The sequence below is a fragment of the Dendronephthya gigantea genome, unplaced genomic scaffold, assembly GCF_004324835.1.
Source record: "Dendronephthya gigantea isolate DGI-Jeju-01 unplaced genomic scaffold, DenGig_1.0 000119F, whole genome shotgun sequence".
In the NCBI taxonomy this organism is placed as follows: Eukaryota; Metazoa; Cnidaria; class Anthozoa; order Malacalcyonacea; family Nephtheidae; genus Dendronephthya; species Dendronephthya gigantea.
The window spans coordinates 205368-229229 of NW_021163129.1; the positions used below are offsets into that span (position 1 = coordinate 205368).

The 23862-nt window shown below is 36.4% G+C and overlaps 3 protein-coding genes across 4 annotated transcripts; 2 read left to right on the plus strand and 1 right to left on the minus strand.

The window, feature by feature from the left end:
• On the plus strand, positions 1-5735 carry LOC114535489. Its single transcript, XM_028556791.1, has 8 exons — positions 1-340; positions 493-608; positions 1636-1781; positions 2031-2101; positions 2627-2749; positions 3229-3737; positions 4192-4591; positions 5007-5735. The coding sequence occupies exons 1-8, from the start codon at positions 1-3 to the stop codon at positions 5267-5269; spliced, it is 1968 nt and encodes a 655-aa protein (XP_028412592.1). The 3' UTR covers positions 5270-5735.
• A 565-nt stretch (positions 5736-6300) lies between these two features.
• LOC114535478 lies at positions 6301-8958 on the minus strand. 2 transcript variants are annotated; one of them, XM_028556782.1, is made up of 4 exons: positions 8410-8958; positions 7341-8038; positions 6632-7203; positions 6301-6409 (listed from the first exon to the last, which is right to left on the minus strand). In XM_028556782.1, exons 1-4 carry the CDS (start codon positions 8410-8412, stop codon positions 6393-6395), a joined length of 1290 nt encoding a protein of 429 aa, XP_028412583.1. In that variant the 5' UTR covers positions 8413-8958; the 3' UTR covers positions 6301-6392. The 2 variants fall into 2 exon arrangements, 1 of the variants encoding a protein (XP_028412583.1); XR_003688307.1 differs by having other exon boundaries at positions 6645-8038.
• Positions 8959-22446: 13488 nt separating this feature from the next.
• On the plus strand, positions 22447-23490 carry LOC114535490 (zinc finger MYM-type protein 1-like). Its single transcript, XM_028556792.1, has one exon. The coding sequence runs from the start codon at positions 22447-22449 to the stop codon at positions 23488-23490; it is 1044 nt and encodes a 347-aa protein (XP_028412593.1).
• The last annotated feature ends 372 nt before the right edge of the window (positions 23491-23862 follow it).

Genomic DNA, 23862 nt, shown 5'->3' on the forward strand with positions numbered 1-23862 from the left:
ATGGCGGATGAAACTAGGAAAAGGATCGAGGCAGCGAGATTAATGCGAGAAGCTGCAAAACTTCTTGAAGAATCAAATAAAGATTCGGCACAGCAAACCGAAAGAACCACGTCGGAGGAATTAAGCAAACTTTTTGCTCCATACCGAAGAGAAGCAACAAGTAATCGACAAACAGTTCAGGAAGCGAAACCACCAAAACCCAAGAGACAACGATGTAGTTGGGTTCCAATGTTTAACCCGTTGCCAACATGGACTCATCGATTTTGCCTTCTATCTGATAAAAATGCAAACATTGCTCCAAACATAACCGAAAAAGAAAAGTTAAAGGCAATGGGGCTTGGTGAGCTGAAAATAACCTTTGATAACAAAAAAGGCGACCATGCGTTTCTCACTCGAATCCTCGAAGAGAAATTTCCGTTGCTAAAAGAGGCTGGGGGATATTTAATTTGCCGGACAGCATCAGGAAGCCAACGCTTACAAGTTATCCCCCAGGGAAAAACGGCTATTCAATACCCTATTTACGGGATGAATCACCGTTGAGACAGGCAGTAGCCTATGTTCGCCCTCTGCAAAAATCTATTGACACAATAAATACATGCGAAGTTGAGGTAAGTTAATTTTTCATCAGCAACAATTTTTTCAATAATTCAGTGTACTCAGTCAATGTTTTATACTTTTGATAAATTTGATATACGTTATGCCTCACTCCCCCCTCACACAAGGGCTGAGCCCTTAGAAGGTACTTGTATTGGAGATAGGGCTTCAAGCAGTGGCGTAACTAGAACGATAATTGGGGGGGGGGTGAATATTCAAATAACCAGTTCTGCCCTACAGATTTCTTTTGTAATTGCAATACCTTACAATAGAAATTCGTGGGGTAGAACTGAATATATGAATATTCACCCCCCCCCAATTATCCTTCTAGTTACGCCACTGCCTTCATGGTGGGGTTATATTCTATGAAATAAATACACTCAGATGCATGTTTAACAAATATGTAAATAGCTAGGGGTTTTATAAAAATTATAGTTTAAATAATACACAATATATGTTGAAGAATTTTTAAAGTTAAGTACCTGAACATTATTTTGTAGTTGCAAATAATATATAAAAAGTATTCATTCAATATACAGTAGAAGTAATTATTCAGACTATTTGCATATATAATGTCAATAAAACTCATTAGACCCTTAGGGCATGGATAGAATACTACATTGCTCACCAGTTCAGGGTTTAGTTTACATCTTTACCTGGCTATTTGTCCAGCACTCCTTCTTTTGAATAATCTGGCCTTATCTCGATCTCACTGGCAGGAAGGCATTTGTTGCAGTGGATGTCATATCTATTCAGACTCTAGTCAGTTTAAATTAATTACCCTGTCAAAGTGTATTATTGACTCACTTTGATCATGTTGTTCTCAGATTTATGTCTATTTTATCCTATGTATATATTATGTACAACAAATACCTTGCCATAGTGATGGATATAAGGTCTATATCATATCATATATCATATGTTATCATATACATGAATTGCTTCCATATAAAATGCAATTTTATATGGAAAGTAGTATAAAGAAGAAATTTTAAGGAAGCCAAGTTAACCAACAATTTTAATTGTCATTTTTCTTTTAAGGCAAATGAAGCAATTAGTGGTGCCAATGATACAGATGGACCAACTGTACCATGCCTTAAATGTAATATGCAAATAAAAATTGATGAAGAGTCTATGTTAACTCATCAACGTTTTCATATTGAGGAGGAAGAGCAAGAAACTCAAAAGTATGACATTTATTTTCAGTTTTCTGTTTTATCTCTTCTGTTAATTTGCTGGAATTAAGCTTAATTGACCTACCACTAATGATGATTGTCTAATCTCAATTTTCTTTGTTTAGAAGACATTTAGTTGTCACAGCTACCATTATTCAAACCTAACATATACCTTTTTGGTAGCACCCTGCATTTTTTTCATCATCTTAAATTCCTAAAATCCTCATCATTCTATAAAATGCTGCTTATTACTTTTTCTAGTTTATCTGATAACAAAATTGATGGAGATGAAGAAAAAATCATTGATCACACTGGTGATGACACTTTAACCCGTAAGAACATCACTGATTTCATAGAACTTTTGACTAAAATGTTCCTGATTTCATTCGAAAGTTCACAAGTTCGTTGCGATCAGGGTCAAAATCTCACTATAAAATTAAAGATCTATTTCAAAAGCAAATGTTCTCATTGGTCCAAGGTTTAAAAGGAGACAGTGAAATGCATAGTTATAAAACAGATTGTTAATTTTATTATGAACTTGTTCATGAACTTGCGAACTTCTGAACGAAGTTTGTTTATATAATTTTTGTCAAAAGTTTTTAAATAATCTGTAATGCATACAAAATACTTATTTAAGAGGTATCATCTCACCAAAATAATATAACCATACATATTTAGCAATATAAAGCAGCGTGGCAGCATCTTCAAACAACTTAGCATCAAATGTGGTATAACAACTGCCTAAAATAGACAAAACACTTCTCGTCTTTTCGACCCGAGGGCCTTCATCATGAGAGAGTACATAGTGATTGACTCCAAATTTAAATTTGTACAAACTATAATTTTTATTTTCATAGAAGAGATAAATAGAATGCAAGAAATGTTTCCAAATGCACAGAGGCAAACTTTGTTGGAAACACTGAGGGCAAATGACTATTCGACAGAAGATGCAGTATCTGACCTCTTAGGTTTAACTGATGGTAAGTGAACATATGGCAAACATTAAAAGTAAAAAAGTATTGTTTATAGCATTTGGTTGGTATACTGTTGACAGTGCGAGTGATTTATAAAAATACATTGAAAGGCTGCATTATTATAAACATGCCTATGCTTATGTGAGGCTAAATTTGACCCATGATTTGACTTCGATCGAACTCATGTGTCGGCATAGTTTGTGCTTAACCGTGTGTTTATATCGCGTGGAACGACTTCGCTCTAACCGAAAAACCTAGCTTCAAATTTCTGGTTGCAGATAGCCTTCCATCTAATTGATTTAAATTATTCAGCCGTTCACTTGTTTTTGCGCTGCAGTGCTCTTTAATATTTGGAACAACTTTCGTACAAATCCTTCTCCTCGAGTAAAATTGGCGTTCGGCGCCGAAAAGAATGCTATAGTTAGCCTTAATGAACTCATTGCCAAAAGAGTAAAATTTGCTTGCTTTGAATTTTTGTTCTGTAGATACCTGTAAATCATCAACTGCGTCATCAATTGATGGGCAACTTGCAGCCTATGCAAAGAATGTAGACAAGGACAATATCAAGATATTGCACGTAGAAAGAGAATGCCTGTGGGAAAGAGCACTGATTTTTTATAAATGTACAGAACGCAAAGATTTATACCGGCATCTCAGTATAGTATTCGAAGGCTATGAAGATGCAATAGACGGTGGTGGTTTAAGGATCGAATTCTTTGGTGATCTCATTAGATGCATGAGTAATCGCTTGTTTGAAGGAGAAGATGGTCACCTTGTTCCAAGACATAGCTGGGACAATGTTAATCTCTTGCGTATGGGGGGCCTTATGCTGGCACACTCTATACTTCAACAAGGCCCCGGTATGCCATCATTAGCAAATTACATCTACGATTTTCTTGTGTATGGTAACAAAGAAAAGTCGGTTTCAGCTATCAAGCTGGATGACCTTCCGAACACTCCACAGAATTCCGATTTGACAGAATTCTTAAAAAAGGTAAAATCAACTAAAGTAGAATTATTAAAATGCAAAATAGAGAAGTAATCGGTTGTTTGTTCAGCTTAACTGGTCAATACAGGGCACGCATAAAAGACTTTAGAAGTTATTGATCAATGGAGACATTCTGTCGCGTGCACAATTTGTTGTCATTTTCGGTCGAAAAGTGGTAACAATTTTTGCGCGTAAATTCAAAAGTATAGAAAGTTTGCGAACTTTGCAAAACCATATTTTCTGCATTACACAACTGTCGCAACCAAACTTTGCCATTTTCCTAATTTTGGTATGCTCTTTCCGAGAGTATACCTCTCTTTGCCATTGTATAACACGCATATTGTCCATTAGGGAACTTGTTATGCTTACTATGTGTGATGCTTATCCTGAATCCATTATATCTCTTTGTTTGTTGAAGTATACTTTCACCGTTTACGAAATATCTCTACTATCATTTCAGATTGAAGATTGTACAGATGACGAGGAGCTTTCAAATTTACTTGACGAACCTAGATTTTCTTCCATTGTTGATAGATCTGGATGGCCTGTGGGGAGGGTTTTAAGTATAAAGTCTCGAGTAGATTTTATTAGTCAAATCCTGATCGAGGAGCTGTATGACAAGCGACTACCTTCCCTGATAAGCTTCAAAGAAGGCCTTGATCATTTTGGTCTAATAAAATTTATCCAAATGAGTCCCGATACCTGGAAGCCATTCTTTGTTGCAAACGATGGCTCCCAAGAAATATCTCTTACTGCCAAGAAATTTTTGTCTCTTGTTCAGTCAGACCCAAAGAGTGATGAGGAAAAGATTACATATTCTTATTTTGGAGACTTTCTCGAAAAGCATGAGAATACATCAGGTACATGACAGTTATGTTGGTGTTCCTGACAAAGAGTCTAATCAATAAGAGTCTAAGAGGAATTTTCCTTTAATTGAAACACCAACATGGCGGCTGTGACGTCACGTGCGTGTGCTCTATATAGGATTTGGTTTACGAAACCCAAACAGTACTCAATATCATGTAAATAACTGAATATTCGCTTCCTGCTCTACCTAAAACCTTACAGCCCCTTTCATCCGTATACGAGTTGCCAAGTTATGACTAATTTCGGAAGTTAAGTCGCTTAATACATTGAGTTTCTTGAATTAATTACTTTAGTCACTTGAGCCTGTTTTCCACTTCAACCGTATCGTAGCGAAGCCGGTTGAAGTGGAAAACTACAGGTGCCTAGGAAACTACATTGATTGATTGATAACTTATATTTTATTTGCAGAATGCATTCCTGCACTTGGCGGAAATTTTCCTGTTCTTTGTATTCTACTAAAGTACTGCACATCGAATCTTCGAGTACCTCCACTTGGTCTCACAACCAGCATCAAATTGCTGTATGGTAACAAAAACCTCACGATGCCTGATTCCGATACCTGTTTCAATATTTTGAAACTACCTGTGATCTATAATGATTACGGTGCGTTTGAGAAAGTTATGTTAGCCAGCCTACGTCATGCGTCGTGTTCGTTTTCTGCTTCTCGGTGACTTCAGATACTGCTACTGTACAGTAGGCAACAGCTAACTGTTTTACAATTCATGTTGACTAGATAATATTAATTTGTCTCAATGTACGTAACTTTGGTTGTTTGTAACAACTGAATATGCAGGGTTGTCATTGACATTGCTAAATATTTTAGCTTATTAGGTTAATGTTTATATTTTGTTAGAGTGCTTTCAGTTTACATGCATGTAGAACTGTCAAACCGGTCAGATATATTGAATGAAAAACAAACACAAGGGAACGAAAATTTTGGATTAATTCAAAACGAAGTCTATTCTAGCCAGATTTTATGAGACCTATTCCAAAAAGAGCAAGAGGCCTGTTACGAGTTACGCGAGAACGAGGCTATTCAGGTTTTCTGCAGTCAAAATTTTAAAATCATTTTTATATTTCTAAATTTTGACTGTAAAAACTTTGTTTTTGTGTCGCTTGCAACAGGTCCAGCGAAAAAGTGAGAAAAAAACAAATTGCTTTAAATTCAACAGAGAAAATCTGACTAGCCTCGTTTTTCGCGTAACTGGAAACAGGCTTCTTGCTCTTTTTCGAATAGGTTTATATGGTTTGTCTATGCAATTTTATACTTGGCCTGACCGGTCTAGCAACAGATCTTACCGATTGTTCTCCTTTACCCGAAGGCCTCGTTTCCATGTTAACTTATCTTAGCATGTCAAAGGCAGATAAAGATTATATTTCCATGTTTCCTGGACGGATTTGTCTGTTGCTGATCTTAGGCTTAATAACAAAGTAATTTTCAACCATACTAAGCATGAAACACGAGTATATGTATTTGACACGGAAACGAGGACACGAGGTGAAATGTGAATAAACGGCAAGGTCTATTAAATGGAAATCGCACTTGCAAGAAAATGTTTGGGGTTAAAACGTTGATAATAACATATACAAACGATATGTTCTCACTTTCAATGTTGATGATTTTCTACATATTGTTTACATTCCAAATATATATCACTGCCATAATTGTGACTTTGACGTAGCGGATCTATGGATTCCTTCATGTTTGTAAATTCATGTGCTTGAAGTGGATTTTCTGTTCGGGGGACCTCAACGGCGCAGGTATCAGGCTCTGTTGAGATAGGACCATCCCAGTCAACTCCATATAAATCCTAAAAAAAGTTTTAAGAGTTCAGTGAATTTTTGTCGTTCTACCGTGTTTTAATTATATTCTTTCACATTGAAAAAATCATTCTTTTGTAATGTTTGTTCTTTACTTGTCTTGGTTTTTGCATAGAAGAGAAAGCTGTGTTGTGTAATGCATGGCGGTTACAGTCTCCTGTTTTTGTAGTAACGCCAGTACTGTAAAAATTTCAAGACGAAATAATGTTTACCATAGTTACGTACATCTACTTCCCCTGACCGCCAAATATCTTGGGCAATTCGATTGTCACTGTTTGCAATTTCTAGTAGGCCTCTGATCCAGAGTTGGTTTGGACTAAGGTTATTTTCTGTACTCATTGGATGGGCATTCCATCCATTCACAAAGTTGCGAAGGGAATGTGATATTCTTGGTAAATAAACATAGTGTAAGCAAAAAAGGTCTAACTCGCTGTCAGGATTTAACAACCCACTACTTTCAAGGCTGTAGAATAGATGATAATACATATGGACACAACCGCAAAATAGATCTCTCCACAAACGCTCTATTCTTTGGTTGTGCACACTCTTGCCTGTAATCATGCTTCCCCGCCCGGATCCTCGTTCAGGGTGATGCAACATGTAATGGGCAACATCCACATTTTCTCCGCCTTTATCCGAACGGACACGAGACGGAAGTCCATGCTGATCAACGGCAGAAAGAAAGGCATTCAGGACTGTAGTCGCGTAGTTGTTTGTATTGCATTCTAAGAAAACAATTTTTCTGCTATAACCGTCGATCCCCCCGTGAATCACCATTCTCCATCTCAAAAGAAACAAACATATCCATGCAAAGTTGGATAAATACAACGAGTAATACCAGAGAAATACACTTACACCAACCTTTTCCCTTCACATACTGCAGGTATTGCAATTCCCTGCTGTGTAAAAGGCCATTTTTACCTGATGAGTTTGTGATATCCATCAATGTGCCAAAGTGATAAAGGAGATGATACATGATACGGCTGCCTTCTGATGACATTCAATTCAACTGCTCTCAAGAGAACACCGTCTGGATCCACTCTTCTTAAAGCTTCTCTGACACGCTGCTGCTGAACACTGATGCCTTTTACTCGCAAAAATCCTGTCAGCCTTCTGTAACCCACATTTGGAAATTCTTTGACAATATCTCGGACAACAGCATCTAAGTCGTCGTTATTAATCGATGAGAAAGTGGTATTTATAGAGATACCAAACTCATGAAGTCTCCTCTCAATAGTTCTTTTTCCGACATTTAACATTGCGGAAATTTGTGGAACGTTAAACCCAGAAGAAACCAAGAACAACAGCTGCTCTTTTGTAATTTTGTATGCTGGTCGTCCAGGCAGTCCAGTTTTCACTGTTGGAGCAAAGTAATTGTCATTTATCCCAGTATCAAATGACTCTATTATGCTAAGGCATTTGCTTAGCAATTCGTTGACCGTTGGTGGTACATCAATAACCGTTGAACAGTAAACCAAAACATGATTTAGATGATCAACTCTAAAAGCTAGGAAGTCATAGTCTGGTGGTTGTTCTGCATCGTTCTCCAAAACTGCTTCAATTTTTCGTATTGAGTGAATCAAATGATTAATAATGATGCTTCTAGGTTGTACAACATCCTAAGAAAGATAGTATATGTAGAACACCGCTACTTTTTATCTCCTAGTCTTCAAGGCTGTGAAAGGCTATCAGATTTCATTTTCTTCCATTTTTACCCTAGTCTGCATAGTTGCATCGCAAACGGTTTTTAAATATATGTAGGGTTTATAACGTACAGTACGTTCACCAAATAACAGAAGTTAAAGGAGTCACAGGTTAACGAAATGAGTTGGTAATTGTCTCATCGATCATTAAATTTTGCCCTTGTTCCCATGTGATTGACAATGTCCATATAGTATGCCGCTAGGCAAATAAAAAATCTGCCAGTATTCAATTGTATTATAAAAAAAGGAAACATAGGCTAAAATGCAAAAATATATATAAGGCATACCATTTATTACTTAGATGATTTAGAAGACATCCAAGGGTTTTTCGACAGGATTTCGTAATTAACACAACAGAATTTGAAGAAAAAATAGCGTGAAACAGTATAAAAACAATTTTGGAAACTTTATTAACTGAATATTGCAGCTAATATTACGTCCTTAAGAAGTTTTCTGTGATTACCCGCTGTTCAATTAATCCCGTGTGTTCGTAACGCTCTTGTTGAAATAATTCGCTGCCCCTGTTGACTGCGTGCTCCTGTGGCGCATGCCTTTCACGCCGAATGTCATTTAAAAGGCCAATCTGGGCCAATCCCAATGTTAGCTACGCGGTGCCGAATGTCATTAAGGCAAATCCTAATGTCATTAAAGCCAATTCAAATGTAACGTAAGCAGTGCTGAATGTCATAAATGCAAATCCTAATGCCATTAAAGCCAATTCGAATATCACGTAAGTGGTGCCGAATGTCATTCAAGACAATCCGAGTACCACGTGAGCAATGCCGAATGGCATGTAAGTGGTTGCAAATTGTGTAAGCTAATTTTGGCGGTGATCACCCTTCATAAGTCTGATGAGGTAATCATTGCATAAAATATTTTAATGTTCATTCACATTGAAAACAATTAATTTAGAGAGAAATAAATAATTATAGTTGTTTAAAATTTGGCATATCATAACAAAACAGACCTGTCAGGCTGGCTTTTCCATTGTGTAGATGTGTACTATATTGTTATTTTACTATGTCAAGAACTCCAATAAACTAGTAGAGTTTTAATACAAGATTTTTTACAATTTGGTTTGTGTAAAATAATCAAACTACACTCAAGACAGTTCTCCAAAAGCCTTCATCAAAGTGAATTCCTACAACTTCAATATCTTTAGATGTATAAACAATAAAATCACAAACAGACATATGAGCTAATGCCATACCCATCTGAAACTGAAAGTAATAACTGAAAGTAATTACACTGCCACCTATTTATTTAGTAAGAAAAGCTGACCAGTATATAAAAAGAGTGCTTCCTTCTCATGATCATATCCATATTGAGTACCCTGAGTTTGAACATGGATTTGATTTTCTTGCAAGAGGTTGTTTATTGTCTTACTTATGACAGTAGAAGGGCTGCATTCAATGGTTTTTTGTCTGGTATAAAGACCTTTTACTTTTGTACCAGTTACCATAAGATGTCTTAATTTTTGCCACTTATTGTTGTTAGCTCTTCCAACAGTTGCTGCATTTATAAAAGACTGGTCGGCCTTGGTGCATGTCAGTGAGGATACAAATATTTTGTAGGAAGCATTGACATCTTTACCAATTAATTGCTTGTTTTCCAAACAAATATTTTAGCCCTTGTAAGTATTTTAAATTGATTTAAATAAACAGGATTTTTCTTATCAGTCTTTTCATTAGAAGATCCTGGTACGAAATCCAAAACTGCTAACTCATTGTTAATATCCAGTAGTTTCCTAGCAAAATTAGCTTTTTCTTTTCCAGTTACAGTGCATCAAAGTCGGTTAGGCATTGAGTCAAATGAATGGATCTATGACTCATCAACTGGTACATATTTTCTTTTTCTATTAAATTTAATTGAATGAAATTTCATTTCCAGTAAGGGGAGTGGCATGTTTTCTGGTTTAGGTTTTGGACACCAGTAAGCTGGGAGAGATGTCACTGATGTTCATTCGCTAGACAGAAACTCTTACAGCTCGAACAAGGCTGCTCCCAAAAGCTTGCAATATTGATCAGAGCCTCCTTTGCATTCACAAAAGGCAGAAAAAATAGATTCCTTTTTACCCAGGATAAGCCATAGTTTATAAGCCGCCCTATCTTCTAGGGTTTTCTCTCTTTGTGTTGGCATAACATTGGCAATAATATGTACACAATATGGAGTGTCATCATTGTCATATACAAGTTTATATTCATAAAATGTCCATCAGGATGCTAGATTTCTTTGTCATATTCTGTTTTGCTGACAATCTAATGGGTAAATATATATAAAAAACCAAAATTTGGTGGAATGGACATATTCTTCAAGACAAACCGATGACCATGCTGAGTATAAATGAAGACTAAAGTGGGACGTGTAGATGAAGAAAGAAGGCAGCTTCTTTTATTTGGCAAAACAGCCGGACTATCCCAGTGTTTAATAGATAAAGGCATTATATTATTACATATAAAAAGGACGTGTTTATTTGCCTGTTGATTTCCATAAAGCTGTATGAAAATACTGACATTTCACCCTATTGTTTCACAATCAATATAAATATATGTTTTTTGTAGGTGCAAATGTAAAAATTGCAAGATCTATCTCTTGGTAAATGAAAAACAGGAGCGTTGAAGCGTTAAGTGGAGAACTTGTCTTACAAGAAGTTGGAAAGTCCCACATTGCATAACAATGCGCCCTGGTCGTTGCGTCTGTTTCATAACATAGATGGAAGGAGGTATAAGTGTTCAAGGTGATTAAAACAGGCAAGTATTCAACAATAACTAGTGGCTAATATGCATGTCCTTTAGCCATTTCAATTCAAACATGATAATTTAGAATAAGTTCTCAATACTTCACATTGATCTATATTGTATATGCTTATGATTTCCAAAAGACAAAGGTTTGAATGTTTTAACATGCTCATTTACCAATTCCAGCACTGTTATTTTGGGTCCCAACTCACAGTTTTTCATCAGGCACCATTTCACATGCCTCTCCTCCGACCTATTTATTGCATCTCATGCAACTGATGTGGTTTACTATATATCGGTGAAACTAGAAGATCTGTAAAGGTAAGGTTTGGTGAACATCGTAGGTTAGTTAACAACCACGATAACACCAAGCCTGTTGCCAGAGACTTTACCTCTGATAATCATTGTGTTACAGACATGAAAATTAGAGTCCTCTGCCCCATTTCCAATACTAACGATAGCCCTAAACGACAAGAAATGCAACTCATCCACAGTCTTGGCACTCTCTATCCCTCTGGAATAAATGAAAGACTCTCTTTCATTTAAGCTACTTCACCCCTAGTAATATGACTACCATTTCTTTGTTTATGTCAAAGCTGGTTGTATCAATTCTGAAAAATGATTGGTATAATTCTGAAAAAGTTTAAAAAACGGCTCACTGCCCAAGAACAGTACTCAAGTATGGAGTTCATTTTGAATATGGGACCATTGTACAACTATGTTGTGTGAAAAACAAAAGGAAGCTTTCGTCCAAATGTTACTTTGGCGCTGTTAAGATTGTGTCTAAATGTGCCAGAAAAGGCTTTTCTATGCCTGCCCGTTTGTAGCAATATTCAATATGAAAATATTTATTCAATTTAATCTAATATATATTCAATACTTTGGAAGTGATTTAATTTAATACAATTTTTGCAATCAATTTAATAATCCATAAATGTTCAATTCAATCCTTGAACAATATTCAATACAAAATATACTTTTAGCATAATGTTTATAAGGAATATTTGGCCTAGAATTGTTTAATCTAAAATATTTATTTAATACCGCAATTCATTAATGTTGAAAATATCCATTCAATCTTTCAAAATTCATTCAATAATTGGGACTGGGCTGAATGCACGCCAATCAGCTATTAATTATTCTAATTTCCGCCGAAAGTACAGCAAACAACATGGCTGCCTTGCATTGAATGCATTTAATTGAGATCACTAGTGAGATACGTCTAAAAATGGGAAAGGAAACGATATCAAAAGCAGCTGAATTGCTTCAGCAAGCTTCTACAATGTTGCTATCAGTAGATGAAAATTTAGTTGAATCTAATTCTCCTACAAAAAGGCCACAGAGCAGCTACGAATGTGCATGCTGCGCAAGTACCTGTAACAGCTGTAAGTCCACGAACACTTAATACAGCTGTGCCTGAGCTCAATGATGGCATCCAGTTCCGATGCTGGCTTGTACAGACATCTAAATCAAAAGAACGACTTCGCGCAGCTGCTGGAAAATCTTACTGATCTTCGACTTCGTCCCCACAGGCCAGCTGAAAGCTGTCAAGATGAAGTAAGAAGGAAAAAACTGTGCGAAATTCAGAGAAAAAACAGTTTGAATATGCATTAATTCGACAACCCGATATAGAGAGTGATGGAGAAGGGTGACGATACCTTGAGAAAGGATAACATTATTAACAGAAGTATTATTACTTTAAATTCTTCTGACACAAAAAAAGTCATAAGGGATAAAACAGTTTCATCTTTTAAACCAAAGTATCCATTGCTTGAAAGTCGAGATATCGAATTTGTAAAAGTGGTTCAAAAAAATATTTCCGTTCTTCAGAAGGCACACAGTACGATTACAGTGTTGTAAAAAAATTGGCTGGGCAAGGGCTTCTGTACATTCACATAAAACAAGCAATGCAGTTTGCTATTGATGATAACATTTAGATTAAAGAAGATCTTGAAGATAATTCCCATTTGAAGAATTCCCCACTCCATTCAACCAACCCACAACAACAGTTTTACCAAGTGATGGTCGCCATGTTGTTCGGACGTGTGTTTCGTTCGCTCTGTATTTTCGCCGTTTTGTTTGTCATTTTTTGGCTGATTGGACTTGTGGTACATTCATGTTGTTCTAGTGAATGTTCGCTGAAAATAAATTCTGCTAACATTAACTTTCATGTGGAATATCGTTGGCATTTTGCAAATACTAATCTTCATGTGGTATATCGTTGGCGTTGGTGAGCTTTAGCAAACAAATATCGATTACGGCATTCTGTTATTAAGTCTACTAAACATGGCTCGACAAGTTTGGTTTTGGCATCTCGGCCTTTTGTTTTGGATCTTACCGTTTGTATGGACATTTCAAGAAATCCAGGCCCAAATAATGTCGCTTATGTATGTACGAGGTTGAATATTGCTCACAATTTTACTTGTGGGTCACCTTCGACGTTGCGGTCTGGTAATTTTGATTATAATTATTTGAGACTTTCGTCCCTTGGTGGTGTCATCGGAAATTGTGTTGGAAGCTGGCCTTTTTACTTTCGTGTTAATTCTCATTTTTACAATTCGCTTGGCATGAGTTTGGCTGAAACCCACACTCGTGGAATACCTTCAACATCGTCGATACCTGTTATTGTACGTGAACGGCCAGCCATTGTTGCTAAACCTGGAATTCGTACCCGAAATAATTTATTACAAATAAATCTGAATCGATTGCCCTCTGACTGTCAAAAAAAACCCACAGGGCCAGTAAAGTTTTGTGTATGGAACTGTCAGTCTGTAAGAAATAAGACTGCCTGCTTAGTAGAGTATATTAGTGCAAAGAGTATTGATATGATCGCGTTGACAGAGACTTGGTTTAATGAATTTGATGCAGCTGTTAAAGCTGAATGTATTCCAAACGGTTATAAATTACTCGAGAACTCGCGACTCAATCATAGAGGAGGCGGTGTCGCGTTAGTATTTCGGAATAATATCTCGGCAAAGAAAATTGAAGTTATTTCAAGGGAATTCTTCGAAGTTGGAGAGTACGTGCTTACAAGTAACTCTTGGCGAGTGCGATTAGCTGTTGTGTATAGACCTCCTTCTTCGTGTGTGAATACATTTCTTAATGAATTTGCTACTTACGTGGAATCATTAATAATGTGCCTAGAGCCTATTGTAACCACTGGCGACTTCAATTTTCATGTTGATAATTCGATGGATCTCCAATGCTTCAGCATTTTTAGATCTACTTGATTCTTTGAACCTTGAGCAGCATGTTCATTCGGTCACCCAGGTAACTGGTCACACGCTGGATCTGATTATTACACGTTAGATGGATAAGATTATTGAATGTTTGCATGTGTCTGATTGTTTTTTATCTGACCATTCTACAGTTTTATGTGATCTAAATGTGACCAGGCCTAGCTATCTCCGGAAGAAGATGTCATATCGTAAACTCAAGAGCATAAATATGGAATTATTTAAAGAAGATCTACGTCTGTCTGACTTATGTCAACCACCTCCTGAGGAACTTGACGAATTGACTCATAGTTATAATACCACACTAAAGGGAATTCTTGACAGACATGCACCCCTTCGAGTAAGATCTGTAGTTGTTAGACCTTGAGTACCTTGGTTTACTAATGGCATTCGCGAAGCAAAAAGGGAACGGCGCGAAACTGAACGAAGATGAAGAACTACAAACCTTGATGTAGATTTTCAGTGATTTAAAAAGGCAAAGAATCGGGCAACCTATTTGATGAATAGAGCAAGAGGTGAATTCTATAGTAACTTAATTAGTGAGAACTCTGGCAATCAAAGAAAATTGTTTTCAATTACAAGGAAACTTTTCAATCAGAGTAACGAGATTGTTCTTCCACCTAATTGTAATATGACAAGCTTTGTTGACGATATGGGGTCATTCTTTATAAGGAAGATTACAAACCTACGCGCGGAATTGGCTTGTGTAGACAACCGTACTTATAGCAATCTTGGTGATCCATGTATATCATTATTTGAGAAATTTGAACCTTTGGAGATGGAAGCTGTCAAGCACCTTGTTTTAGAGTCAAACATAAAATCATGCTCCTTGGATCCTATCCCGACTAGCATAGTAAAGGAATGTTTGGATGAATTGCTACCAGTGGTAACATCTATTAATAATTCTTTGTCATCAGGAATATTTCCTAATAGATGGAAGGAGGCTTTAATAATTCCATTACTGAAGAAGTTTGGCTTGGACTTAGCTTTCGGAAATTTTAGGCCTATTAGTAATTTACAATTTGTGTCAAAGTTGACCGAAAAGGCTGTTTTCAACCAAACACACTCTTATCTAGTTTCAAATGATTTGTTTCCTCTTTGTCAATCCAGTTATCGGAAATATCACAGTACAGAGACGGCGTTACTAAAAAGTAAAGAATGATATTTTAATGAATATGAATAACCAAGAGGTTACATTACTCGTTTTATTGGATCTCAGTGCTGCCTTTGACATGGTTGACCACAGTATTCTTCTAAAGCGACTACAGGAAGACTTTGGAATCTCCGGAACAGTACTTTCTTGGTTCTCTTCCTATCTTTCTGGCAGGTCTCAAAAAGTCGTAATTGATGGTGTTTACTCTAGAAAATTTGATCTAAGTTTTGGTGTCCAGCAGGGATCATGTTTGAAACCGCTGCTTTTCATCCTATATACGAGTGAGTTGTTCAGAATTATTGAATCTCATTTACCCAACGCGCATTGTTTTGCTGATGATACTCAACTGTATTTGTCTTTTAAACCTGGAACTATGTTGGATGAAGACTATGCTGTTTGAGCCATGGAAGCTTGTATTGCCGAGGTACATCAGTGGATGCTTTCTCAAAAACTTAAGCTTAATCCTGAGAAAACAGAGTTTATGATCATTGGTACAAGGTAGCAGCTGGAAAAGGTTAACATTGATTGTCTACAAGTGGGAGACAGGCAACATCTTGGTTCGAGTCTAAATTAAACATGTCACAGCATATTAACAAGACATGTAGCTCTGCTCTCTTCCATCTTTATAACATCCGTAGAATACGAAAGTATTTAACTCGCCAAGATGTGGAGTGTTTGGTGCATGCACTTATTTCAAGTAAGATTGATTACTGCAATGGATTGCTTTATGGTATTCCAGCCATTCATGTAACAAAACTCCAGCGTGTTTAAAACAATGCTGCAAGATTGGTCACTGGTATTTCACGATTCAGTCACATTACACCTGTCTTGGACGCCTTACACTGGTTGCCTGTTGCTTACAGGATTCAGTTTAAAATTTTATTATTAACTTTTAAATGTATACATGGACTAGCCCCGAAATATTTAATGGATCTTATTAACATTAGAAGGCATACTAGGTACAGTTTAAGATCATGTGAAAGCTTGATACTATTGCCACCAACAGGAAAATGTTTGACGACTTTTGGTGGGAGAGCATTTAGATCAGCTGCTCCAAAACTCTGGAACGTTATGCCAGCAAATATTCGAAATATGGACAATTTAAATTTGTTTAAAAAGGCATTGAAGGCCTTTGAACACTGATATATATTACAAACTGAACTCTAATTTTAGATGTAAATAATTTTAATATAGTAACTGTAATTTAAATCTTAGATTTTTATGTAATGCGCATATGAACATATCTGCATGCTAATATGTGCAATATATGTTTCAATTATGTTAATGTTAATGTTAATTCCAGTATCACACCTGATGACCCATCTTTAGATCAAACAAATATTGATAAACAAGCCCTAGAAACTGACCTACAACCAACTGTCAATAAAATTGAGCTGCCTCAGCATTTGTCGACAATAGTTGATGAGATCCAACAAGGTGTATCTGACCCAACTGAAATGGTAAGGTTTCTGCAAAATAAGATTTTGCAGGGACGCGACTTAAATATTACTGATCAATCTTGTGAACTTAGTGGAGAAACAAATTACAACATTTTCTGAATTGAAGGATGTGAGACATCCCAGGATTGCTTTTGAAGTTCAATTCTATGGTGAGCAAGCCGAAGATAAGGGGGGCCCCAAACTTGTAAAAAAAAATACAGCTAAATATTTTGAGAATGATCTCAAAGAGCATCTAGCAAGTGACTATTTTTATGTTGGCCAAATGGTAGCAATAACACTTCTTCAAAATGGACAGTTGCCATTATATTTTCCAGAAGCTGTTTTGCAAGATATTTTTGCAGGTCCATACCCAAGTGCAAACCCATCCATTCACAACCTACAGAAAGGTCTGGATACTCTTAGAATCCATGCAATTGGTAGAAGGTTCCCACAATTCCTGTTTCACTTGAGACCATCAAAAAATAGAAAGCTCTCTGTCAATATGTCACTGCACCTATTGAAACCCAAGTTTTCAGAAGAAGGATCAAATAGTCTAATGTATGAGAAGCATGTTTATACTTGTTTAGTCAAGTGTGTTAAAAATGTAGCCATTGGTCATAGAATAACAAGGCTAAAGAACATCTTGGAAATCACAACATCTGCAAGTGAACAGCCAACTCTTAGTTTTGCTCTTTCCCCAAGCATTGTCCATGGCACTTGTGCATCCAGTGGTGAAAGAGATCCTCAGGATCAGGTATACATATACATATATACTTACTGATTTCTTACTGATTTCAAAAAATGACATTTCACTACACAAATCATTGCAGGGTTTGAGATAACACAAAGTAATAATTAAGGGTTTTAAAACTGTTTTATTAAATTTATGAACCAATGGAGAAGAAAATATTTGGAGATTTTCTTCCCAAATCTCATACATGTTCCAACATCGTAGTACTGCCAAGGGGAACACATTGCCTACAGTTACCTTAAGCAGATGTTCTCTTCGATTTGTATGACAATGCGTTTCTCAGCAACTATTTTGGGAGACGGTAGGCAGTGAAATCTCACAAACATTGACTTTTGCAGTAATTTTTAACGTTTTTCAAAGGTTGAAATTTTTAAAGTTTTATTGCTTTATTACAAAGCATTAGTTTTAACTATAAGCTCAGTCTTGTTATTGGTTAAAGATATAGGAAAGAAAATAGTTTTCCTCCCAGTCATTTAGGAAAAGCCTTTTAAATTAAATAATACATTCTTCATAATTGTTGTATAGCACTTGAGGATTTTGGATTTTGCAGTTTTCAAAAACTTGCTTGCATGTCAATCAGTAGCTGCACCTTAAATTATAGTACTACCTAGCCTAATTATTCGTGCATTTTTATCATTGCTATAAGTTTGGTTGGGCAACACTTCTTTATATTTAAATATCCATTACTTTAATATACAAACAATCTTTCACATTGTGTTTTTTTTAATCTGGCTGAAATTAAAAAATGCTGAATTTGGGTCTATAATAGGCCCCTATGGAAGGTTAATCTGAGCTTGGACTTTTTTACATCTTTTGTATTTTTGAGAGTATCATATACCATTCTTCTGTCCAGTACACTGGTTAAAATATTACTAGTCAAGTATGCGCTTCCGACATTAGCTGTACCACAAGTTAAAGAACTTCAATAAATATGTCAATTCCAAAACATGACGCAAGTCTCAAGGGATCAACATGTTGAGTTAATTGTAAACTTAATTCTTCTGTATCTGTTTCTGGTATCTGAACTGGTGAAACTATACCAAAATTATCACTACATTCAAATGGTGTTGGTCCATCTGGATCTTCACCATAAAATCTTATATAATTAGGATCATCATCAAGTCCCCCATTAGCCAGTGGATTATCTTCTCTTAGCATGCCATAGATCCAAAGTTGGTTAGGCGCCCAGTTGTGCTCGGTTGAAAGTGGGTGGTTATTAAAACTTTTCATCCACTTATGCAAAAAATGATTTATTCTCCTTACAAGCACCCAATGTAAAACAAACATGTGAATTGGGTTTTCTAAATCAAGAAGACCTGTTTGTTCCAGCGCATAAAATGTATACTAGAAAATATGGCAGACACAACAGAAAACATCTTGCCATAACCTTTCAATTCGTTGGTTTCTGCATGATGAACCAGCAAATAAAACTTCCCCTTCCTTACCACGAGCAGCAATCATTGCGTCACACACTGAAACATTCTCAACGCCATAGTTCACCCTTACTTGTGAATGCCATAGGCCACCATCACGTTGAATTGCATCTTCAAACCGGGACAAAACTGTGGTTGCCAGGTTATTTGACTGCACTGAAGGAAGTTAATTGGTCTAGAATATCTGTCAATACATCCATGTATGACAAGTCTCCATTGCGTGAGTGAGTGATGGTCATCAATATGCCATAATGAGTTTGGCTAGGGAACAAAGTACTTCTGGCGAGAGACAAGCCCACCCCAACGTAAAGCAGTGTTTCGAGGATCGACCCTATTTAGACTTTTGTTTTTAATAACTTGCATCAACATGAGGATTTTTACGGGTGTACGCCATCTTGGATGCGCCCGCAAGTCACATTGATGTACTTGGTGTAAGTTTCATAATGTAACAATTATCAGCTAAAATACTTGTTCCATCATAAGGAAAAAGTTTTAAAAGTTTAAAAGAAAAAGAATATGAGTCCAAATTTTCATCAAAAATATATTTTAAATTAGGTTTAATCAATATAACCTTTTCAATATGTTTGTTTGAAAAAATAAGAAAGGGAAAAAACAACTGTAAGGTAGCCGATCGCTATCATTCATATTTTTGTTAATAATAGAAACAAAATAATATCTATACATATTTTAAATGTAAACAGATTACAAATTACATTTCAATTGATAAATGTTTTGAAAATGATAATCAAAATCAAATCAAAATGAGAATCAAAATTCAAAAAAGAATGAAAACTAAGTCAAAATCAAATCAAAATCAAAACGAGAATCAAAATCAAATAAAAATCAAAACAAGAATCAAAGTCAAATCAAAATCAAAACGAGAAAAATGATTTTACAATTGCAAATAAAAGTGAATATAAAGTGAAATTTTATCGCCCTCGCGCTATCAAAATTCATATGACTTTAAAAGATAAATCACAATAAAATGCAAAAAAAATGAAATTAAAAAAAATTTTAAAATGAAATTGAAATTTTATCGGCCTAACGCTGTCACAGTATACCATAAAGCATTGTGCACTATTTCCTGTGCGGAAAGTACGGCATATTAGCGTTTTATACATTAGGTATACAATATGGCAACTGGTTCATATTTTAGAAATGATTCTTGGCAAAACGATACAAAATTAGAAGAAGATATGAAAGCCTTCGTACATCAAGGTATTCAACGCAAGAAGATGTTAGACTTTTTGAAACCTGATTTCCCGCAATATGCCTGGAGTATAGCAACCCTTGATAGACACTTCAACATTTTAATATCAGATACATAAACACAAATATATCTATTGAAAATGTGCATGATGCTATATCGGGCGAACTCCATGGCCCCGGTAAACTCCTTGGCTATCGTGCAATGCACAAGAAGATTAGACAGGAGCATGGACTGAATGTGCCAAGAGATCTTGTTCATGCCGTGATGAATGACCTCGACACTAAAGGTCTCGATGCACATGCTGTTGGAGCAAAGAGAAGGAAACCCAAAGGATGTTTCTCGAGCAAAGGACCAAACTGGGTTCATTCATTAGATGGACATGATAAACTAATGGGGTACCAGAACAGTACTTTTCCTTTGGCTGTTTATGGCTGCATGGACACTTGTAGCAGGAAATTGCTTTGGCTTCATGTTTGGACGAGCAACTCCAACCCTAAGCTGATTGGACGCTGGTATCTTGAGTTTATACAGTATTCAGGGGCGGCGGAACCGGGGGGGCTAGGGGGGCTTTAGCCCCCCCAGAAGTAAAAGTGGGGGGGCTTAGCCCCTCCAAAAATTTCATGAAGAATGCCAGAATGGGAGATTAAATATACAAACTACGTTACCACGAAGTCGACAAATTAAAAGTCGCCGGCGTAGTAAACGTTAATAAGATATCCTATATTGTGATACGGATCAAGTGAATGTAAATTGACTTTCGTTGACCTTTCATAGTTGTGTTTAACAGCAGAATATTCGTGGTTGTATATTGTTATTATTTTCGTACCGCCATTTTGTTTAGAAATTATTTGGAGAATTTGAGAGATACTTCGTGTAAAGTTGCATTATATTACACTATAAATTAAAGATATCTTCTGTTACCCAAATCTACCCCTAATGTTACTTTAGATCCTCGTAAATGAAAGTGAAAATAATATAAAATATTGTGCATTGGTCAACGATGCATGAATGATGGAGCAATCGAAATTGGACAGGTTTTTTTCGCGTCTAGCACCAAAGAGACATAGGGTTGACGATTCTGCCAATTCGCAAGATAGCCGAGTGGATGTTGGGGACGAAAATGATGTCTGTAGTGAGTCAGATACTAACTCTATAACAGACGTAAACATCGACGAGTTGATTTGTTCAGGCAGTGCTCCAAGTTCAACTCGTAGAGAGTCTACTTCTAGTACTACTAGTGACCGCACCGACACAGACGTATTCGACGTTGATCAACCAAGGTAAAATTGAAATTAATACATTTAACTCACTAAAATTGTTAATGATTATATTCTGTGGACTGAGACTGTATTGTATTAACGATATCTACGTGCAGACATAATTTTAATATAGCAAGAAAACGTTGCTATAAGACGCTTCCATTACAAATTACATATATATACTCAATGACACCATGATATATGGTTTTTGTTTCCCTTGTGGAAATATTTTGAATAAATGTATTCTAAATTTGAATCTAAATTTTGCAGCTTATCAAATGCATCTGAAGAAACGACTCAGGGTGGTGACGGTGGTCTAAGCCAGATAACACAGTGCAATGGAGAATGCTGCATTCTTGAACAGACTCAACCATACCAACCGAATGTGAACTATTCAAAGATAACAAAGAAATTTCAAAATAGTCAATACCGGTCGTTTCGGCCTGAATGGTATAAGACATATAACTGGTTATCATTTTGTGTGTCACGGAAAAAAATATTTTGCTTCTATTGTCGGTTTATTTGCAGTAGAGACATAAAATTTAGCGAGAATTGTGAAGATTCTTTCACCAGCAAAGGATTCGACAACTGGAAGAAAGCCAATGAAAAATTTGGAAAACATGAGAAGTCTCAAACTCATCGAGAAGCATTTTTTAAGTTTCAAGCCCTTCAAAAACCTAGCATTTCTGCACAAATTACGTCGCAACATGCTAGCGAACAAGCTAAACGAAGGAAGGCTCTACTAAAACAATTGTCTTCCCTGATATACCTAGTGCGACAAGGATCAAGCATTAGAGGGCACAAAGATGATGAAGGTAACTTAATCGAACTTTTAAAGTGCCGTTCAGAAGATGTTCCGGTTATCAAAGATTGGTTAAAACACAGTTCATACAAGTCACATGATATCATCAATGAGTTAATTCAGCTAATGGCACATGAAGTGCTACGGACGCTCCTCCATGATGTACGCCAAGCCGAGTGGTTCGCTCTAATAGCTGATGAAACAAGAGACATAAGTGGCTCAGAGCAACTGTCAGTTTCACTAAGATGGGTTGATGACATTTACACAATTCATGAAGATCTAGTTGGCCTAATAGAAGTCGAAATGACTGATGCAAAAACACTTACCTCCACCCTAAAAGATGTTCTGTTACGTTGTAACCTACTGTTGTCTCAGTGTCGTGGTCAAGTCTACGATGGAGCATCAAACATGGCTGGTCATATTTCTGGAGTCTCTACCAGAATCACCAGAGAAGAACCAAGAGCACTGTATGTTCACTGTTTGGCTCACTCTTTGAACTTGTGCTTGCAGGACTGTGCTAGTTCTTGTGATTGTGTAAATAATGCGTTAAGCTTAGCATCAGAACTGGCTAGGCTAATTCGTGCTTCACCCAAAAGATTAGGGCTTTTTAAGAAGATAAAAGCCGAGATGAATCTCCAGACCCCTGGTATCAAGCCTCTCTGCCCGACAAGGTGGACTGTTCGTACCGGCGCTCTAGACGCAATTATCAGGAACTATGAAGTTATATATACAGAATTGGACATTGTTGGTAAAGATTCTAACGATGAATCCTCGAATAAATCTTCTGGCTTGAGGGCTCTGATGGAAAAATTCAGCACGTTCTTTGGTTTAAAGTTATCCTTTATGGTCTTCAGCGCAATGGAGGAAGTTTCAAAGACATTGCAAAGCGTTGATCTAAATGCACAAGAAGCAAACTCTGCAGCTGCGAGTGCACTTAGTTTTCTTAAGAGGCATCGATCTGATGATCAATTCGCAGCATTTTATCACTCGGTCGTTTCAGAAGCAAAAGATCAAACTGACCCTCCAACACTTCCTAAACAAAGAAAAATGCCAAAGAGATTCGATGATGGGTCTGCTAATCATCAATTTTCTACCCCAGAAGATTATTACAGGAAACAATATTTTGAAGTTCTAGATCTTCTTACAGCTGAAATCGAAAGGCGTTTTGATCAAAACTCTTTTAAGATAATAAATGAGATAGAACAGTTGCTTTTGAACCCGTGTAATGGTGTTACTGTTCAGTTTTCCGAAGAGTTTTTAGAAAAGTACTCCACTGATGTAAACGTTGAGCGTCTCAAAGTCCAGTTGACGATGCTACCAGATTTAATCAAGACTGCTAATGAATAGTATCAATTCGGAATAAAGAGAGTCACATCGATAAACACCCTTTGTGATGTTATGAATAAGTGTAAATTTTCAAAAATTATGTTCAGCGAAGTTCACCGAATCTTACGTGTTTATCTAACAATCCCCATGTCGTCAGCAACAGCGGAAAGAACCTTCTCGGCGCTTCGAATTCTAAAGAACTACTTGCGGTCAAGCATGACACAAAAGAGGCTAAACCACATTATGTTATTGCACATTTACAAAGAAATGGTCGACCAACTTGATTTGAAAAGAATTGCAAAAAGTTTTATTGAAGCCAATAATCGAAGAAAGGCATTCTTTGGCGAATTTGACTGACAAACTGTGAAGACATTGATATAGAACAGAAGTTAT